Source organism: Phaseolus vulgaris, chromosome 9 (genome assembly GCF_000499845.2).
Source record: "Phaseolus vulgaris cultivar G19833 chromosome 9, P. vulgaris v2.0, whole genome shotgun sequence".
Classification (NCBI taxonomy): Eukaryota; Viridiplantae; Streptophyta; class Magnoliopsida; order Fabales; family Fabaceae; genus Phaseolus; species Phaseolus vulgaris.
This window is the reverse complement of record NC_023751.2, coordinates 5070753-5077091: the sequence shown is the minus strand read 5'-3', so window position 1 is coordinate 5077091 and position 6339 is coordinate 5070753. Positions and strand designations below refer to the sequence as shown.

General features: G+C 35.8%; 1 protein-coding gene across 1 annotated transcript; it reads right to left on the bottom strand.

Moving 5' to 3' along the window:
* Nucleotides 1–212: 212 nt before the first annotated feature.
* Nucleotides 213–3622, bottom strand: LOC137822557 (uncharacterized). Its single transcript, XM_068627461.1, has 2 exons — nt 2636–3622; nt 213–1064 (listed from the first exon to the last, which is right to left on the bottom strand). Exons 1-2 carry the CDS (start codon nt 3125–3127, stop codon nt 291–293), a joined length of 1266 nt encoding a protein of 421 aa, XP_068483562.1. The 5' UTR covers nt 3128–3622; the 3' UTR covers nt 213–290.
* Between the last annotated feature and the right edge of the window lie 2717 nt (nt 3623–6339).

Below are 6339 nucleotides of genomic sequence, written 5' to 3'. Positions count from 1 at the left end.
TATATTATTTAATTATAATTTTTTTACATTATATATTTATTTCTAAATCTATAAGAAATTATATATATCAAAACATCATTTTGTCATTGAAAACCGATACATTGAGAAAATAAAAATTAGGATTCATCAGAATTTGTTGTTCTTCACCGTGATTACGTGGCTTAGGCAATTGAAATTAATTTTTTTTAATGTAATATTTTCCATTTATATATGCACAGTAGAATATATAACTGTGTTTATGTGTTCTACAAGATTAAAACCATTAAAAACCAAAAAGAAAAGGGTGAAGTTCAGGATGGACTCAAACCCAATGTACAAATCTCATCCACAGGAGGCGCACTCCAATACACACTTCTTTTTCTTAGCTTATGAAAATCCTTAACGCAATCTCCGATTTCCATAGACTCAATTCGCTTTCTAGCATGGGCAAGTTTTTTCCCCACGACCTGATCAAAAATCTTCTCCCAACCACTTTCCCACTCTTTGTGAGCGTCGCAGAGCTCAAGCGTACCGTTCTCCCACTCCGTCCAACTCCACTCCCTCTCCACCGACTCCATCACGGTCTCTACGCACAGACCCTTGCACACCGCCGTGCACGGCCTGCATTTCGCGCCGCTGAGCGGTCCTGGGCTCGACAACGCCGCCACCGGCACGCCGAACCGCCCCGGAGGAAAATCGTAGCGGCGGTCCGAAACAACGCAGAAGGGGAGTCGTCTCGCTACGTGTGTCACATTCTGCGTGGTGAGTTGGGCCTTAAAGGCGGCCTCAGAGTTTAGGTTGTTGAAGCCCGCGGAATCGAGGTAAGGAATAAACGAGAGACGCGACAGTGCGACCGTGGAGGTTGAGAGGTCACCTATTCCTAAACGGTCGTTTAGTCCCCCGTAGGAGGAGCCCGGTGGGACTAGGTACTTCCCCGGAACAAAGCTTTGTGGGTTCAACGGTGCGTTCCAGTACCCATCTACACGTGTTCGAACTACCCAGTCGTACGTGAAGTTGTTCTTCTGTTGGTGAGATTTTATCATTGTTAAGCACCCCTCCACCAGGTTAAAGTACTGAAGAAGCCCCTGCAAAACGTAAGCTCAATCATAATTAGCATTTAGTTTCTACGTTAGCGTCACACTTCAACTCTACGCAACTTTAGGTGGTTTAGTTTTTCTAAATGTTGATGAATGATTGAGACGGGTAGGTCCAGAGAGGAACTTCCCTCGCACTACCCTTTTAACCCTATCAAAACTGCACCAACCTTCCAAAGTTTCCACTTTTTCATCCAAATCCAAAATAAGTAATTTAATAAATAAATCCACGTTTAACAGATCTACTAAAGTACTACAATGTCAAAACTTTTTAATCTACAACATACTTACCACAAAATAAACATCCAAGGACAAAGTGGTTGACTGGTAGCTTGTGCATAAAAAGGGAAGGCTGAGGCTTCCTTTATTTTACTATATTTAAAAATTAACATTGCATGTGACAAAATTACATTTTTTTCCATTTTTTTCGTGCATATTTATCTTTAAAATGTTAGAAATTTAAATGTAATTTTGTTATCATCATACTTTTTGTGTGTTCTCGAACATTTTCCAAAAGAAAAAACCTTGCTTCCCAACTAATTAAAAAAAGTGAGGTTGAAAGTGTGCTGGATGGTACTTGAAAAGGAAATAAAAATATTCCAATACGAAAAGTAACACTTTATTGATTTGTTTATAGCCTAAATAGTGACGTTATATATTAAACTTATAGTCATTAACTTCATATATATATATATATATATATATATAGTATAAAACATTAGCGTTTCAAGTATTTTCTGTTAAAATTATTTCACATTTAGTATCCACATATATTTTATATGACTACTATATAATATAATAATGTGCATACAAAGAAACTTAAAAATGAAAACACCCTAACATTTTGACACAAATATTAAAAAAATATACAACTACAAGAACGTAAACAACCTTTTTTTTTTATACAAGTATTTTTAACATACAAGTATACTATACATAAATGCACAACCTAACGTGAAGGTGTTACGTGCCTGCAATAATAACCTACTCCACAGCTAAAATATTCAGACCCACTCATAAATGACAGTTTTTTCTTTCACCAAACTGAATTATATGGAATTGTTTTGGAAGATGAAAAGTAGAAGTCAAGATTTGATATGTATTTTACTTTTTTTTTTACCATAACATCCAAACTGGAGTTGTGTGAAGGGGAGGTGAAAAGGGAAGGAATTAGATACTGACATGAAAATATCTGCAAAGCTGCAACAAGGGTGACCGAGCAACTCGCTCGAATTCTTCCCCGAAACATACGAGATTCCTAAAACCCGTAGTTAACACACTATTTAAAAAAATAGGAAAAAAAAGTAATATAAATTAATTTACTGTAAATACGTAAATTCTGTGTTTATCAATTTCTTAGTAACTGTTCTTGGGTACTTAAAGAGACGATCCATCCATATTGATTATCAAAAGAAATAAGGAAAAATAAACTATGAAACAGAGCAAGCAAAATATACGCAATATACGTTTAACAATTGATTCGAAGTGGTATTTTCAGGAATCCAGAAAGGAAAACGTGGTAATGATGAATAAAAGAAAGGACAAACAGCCGCGGAAATTACCTGGATGCCGTTGGGCGAATTGTGCGCGGTGAGGACTCGAACATGTGACTCGTTCACCGGCAACGGCTCAGGGTGGAAGATTCGAACGGCGGCAACATTTGGCGCAAACTTCAAGAGCGAGAACTTGAACGTGTTTGAATCCAACGGAGTGTTGAGAAAAAGATCCGAATTGGGGTACTCCTTGAGGATATTTTCGATTATGGAGGGTCCCGTGAGTTCGAACCTCCTAGCGCCACCAACCAAACAAACGGCAATTTTGGACCGCAACAACTCCTCCTTATTCGAACCACGGTCGTCCTCGCTGGCAAAAGGAAGGCGGAGAAGAAACTGAACGGGATAAAAGGCGTTAAAACCGTTTGAAGTGGACGAATAATGGAGAGAGAAGAAGATAAAGAATAGAACGAGAGGGATGATCAACCCAGTTAAACGCCAATTAATCTCAAAAACCCATTTAGTAACGGGCTTCACAAACTTTCTGGGGCTCTTTAACATCTTTTTTTCTCCCTCGAATTCCCTGCTCTCTGTTTTCTTCTTTCGCAAAACCCTGATGTTTCCGTTTTTAGCAGCTTTGCTGTCTCGAAGGAGGGTGGTTTATCACGTGATGTGCAACGCAAATAACACAGAGATCAATAGGATGCGTATGAAAAGATGCGTGAAGAAATGGAAGGAGCATGCTTTGGTGAGAATTGGTGTTGGGTTGCATAAGAAGGTGGCGGGTACATGCGGCTATTTTGTATGACTAGAAAGAAGTTTTGGACTACCATGAAGAATGATAATTTTGAAAAGTATCCACAAATTTTCGCATTAACACACTGCACCAAATTGTAACGCCGTGTTTGAATAAAAAGATGAGGTTATGGTCATCTTCTTTCATTTATTCTTCAGTTTCCCCAATTAACAAACATTTTCTGTTGTATATTTTTCAAGAAAGATGGTTGAATTGTCGTTATGTAACACATTGGGTACACGAATTTCACAAGTTGAGTCGGTTCAAAAGTAGTGAAAATTGAAAATGTAGATGTAAATCGGGTAAGATTTTGGGAGATATTAGGTGGTTGCGAAAACTCAATCATATCCATATCTTTGAAATAAGGGGTTCAACTTTTTGTAGTACATATATAGAACCTTTGCTAAAACTTGGATATGGCTAAATATCCAAACTTAAGATCAAATAAAATAACTAATTATACTTTAAGTTTGTTTGTTTAGCATGTTTCAAATTTTTTTCTTCAATTTTTACCTCAACTATCGTCATTAGTTGACACTAGTCCACTACTCAAAACAGCGACAGTTGACTGTCAATAAATAATAATAAAATGTGCGAAAAAAAATATATGAAAAGTCATCTGAAAAAACAAGTTTAAATAGTAATATTTATAAAAAATAATTATTTCTATTGTAAAATATGCCATTAAGGGAAATTTACTTAAATGTGCAGAACACAGATCGTCCAATTTGGTACACGGGTTTAACAAAGTACGCCCAACTTAATTTGGAGATTTAAAATAATATTTGTTCCAAGTAATTGATGTAACGATATATTTAGTTAGAGCATTTACCATCTTTTGCTGATTCTTAGTCATGTGACTCTTAATCTTAATTATGATCAATTATTTTCTTAGGTCCGGATCATTAATTTATGTCTTGTTTTATTGATTATTATTTTAATTTATTGATTTTTTTCTGATTATTTATATTAATATTTATTATATTTTTGTTGATAATTATTTCAAGATTATGTATTTATTTTAGTTTGATTTGTAACAAAAAAATCTATATTCATATGACATAAATTTATTCCAAACCAAATTATTCACTAAATATCTCTAAATTTATTTGATGATATTTTTTTATTTTTTTCACTATTAATATTGAACGATAAGATTTGTTAACGGTAGATTAAAATATTACCTATCATTACACAACATCCTAGTATTGATTAATAAGATTCATATAGAATAAATTAAAATTTCAAAACGATGCAAGGCAAAAAATAGATTAGGAAACAATTGTGTTTTATTTCTAACCATTACAAAATGAGTAATTATTTATAGTAGGAATCAGTTATTCGTATAGCTGCGGAGATTGCGTTTTATTAAAAAATCCATATTTAGTTTATAAAAATTTTAAATCTAAATCTCTAGAATGATTTGGATTGTCATGGGGGTATCGGTACAATTTTTTACCTCTACATTTATTCAACATTAGTTTTAATTTTTTTCAAAATCAAAGTTGTTTTATAAATTGACTATTAATCACATTAAATGTTTCTTCTTACTGAATACTATTTTTCCATTTATAAATATATTTTTATTTTGTTTTATTTCATAATAAAGTGTGTACCGGTCAGGACGAGTCTCTCTCGGTCTTGGTGTCCGACCGTACGAGTCAAATAACATAAAAGAACATAATAAATAAACAAAACAACAAATGTTATGATAGTGTTGAATGAGTCAATTAACATCCCAAAATATACGGAAAATATTTTCAACATAACACATAAAACCGATTAACTGAAAGATACACATTTCTAGTATTAAGGGATCACTATGCATCAATTAATAACTGATATTCAACCCATCAGAGTCCGGGTCCATGAACCAATACTATAAACATAGCTCTCTGTTGAGGAATAAGGTATGTTTTTTACATTCTACCATAACACACCCAAATTAGAATACTCACTTGAGCGTCTGAGTACCTTTTGCAGGTAACCCCCGACTGACCGAGCATCACCATTGAAGGAAGGAGACTTGAAGTAATATGGAGCTCACCAACACGTCAACAATTGTATATCCAGTCACAAGTACTATCTAGGCCCCTTAGCCCATACAGATACAATTGGTGCCCATCGTGGGGTCGAGGTAGTATTCAATTTTTAGCACCAAATAAAAATTTGTGATGATGGTATCAACAAGGAATAATGCTAACAACAATCGTATGGTGGATGAGCAGATAACTATGATCCAGGCTCTCCAGGCACAAATGGAGGAGTTACGACAAAAAGGCATCGTGGATTAATTACGGAATGAAGAGGATCGATGTCGACATGAGGAGGAGATGTCCCTTTTGAAGGAGCATAACATAAATCTACAACAGCAGCTTGATGGGCATGAATGGGAAGAACAATCCTGAGCACCGCCACTAACCCCTCAAATTCATCAGACTCACCAAAGTTTTAGAAACACTCCTCTGCCGAACGACGAGGAAGATCCGAAGGGACATCCGTTCATAGACGAAATAATTGACACACCACTCCCTCCCAAGTGGAAAGGATTAACTATCAAACTCTATGATGGTTCCACTGATCCGGACGAGCATCTAAATGTCTTCAAAACACAAATGACTTTTTACACAACCAACAAGGAAGTATGGTGCAAGGTCTTCCCCACCTCCCTCCAAGAGGGACTGCTCGGTTGGTTCACTGGGCTCCCTCCTAACTCCGTCGGGAATTTTAAAGTTCTAACAACAAAGTTTATCACACAATATGCAACAAGTCGACCGCATCATACCTCACCCATGTCTTCCTTAATGTGAAACAAGAAAAAGGAGAATCGTTGAGAGCATTTATGGATAGATTTAGCAAAGTTTGCATGGGTATTAGAAACATGATGACCGAGATAGCCATGCATAACCTTGTCTCGGCAGTTCGACCAGGCCGATTCACTGAAAGCTTAATCAAGAGACCGACCAAAAATATGGAT

Coding starts and splice junctions, on each gene's coding strand:
- LOC137822557 (XM_068627461.1), bottom strand. CDS start 3,127: ATGTTAAAGAGCCCCAGAAAGTTTGTGAAGCCCGTTACTAAATGGGTT. Junction 1,065..2,635: donor ATTCGCCCAACGGCATCCAG/GTAATTTCCGCG, acceptor TACGTTTTGCAG/GGGCTTCTTCAGTACTTTAA.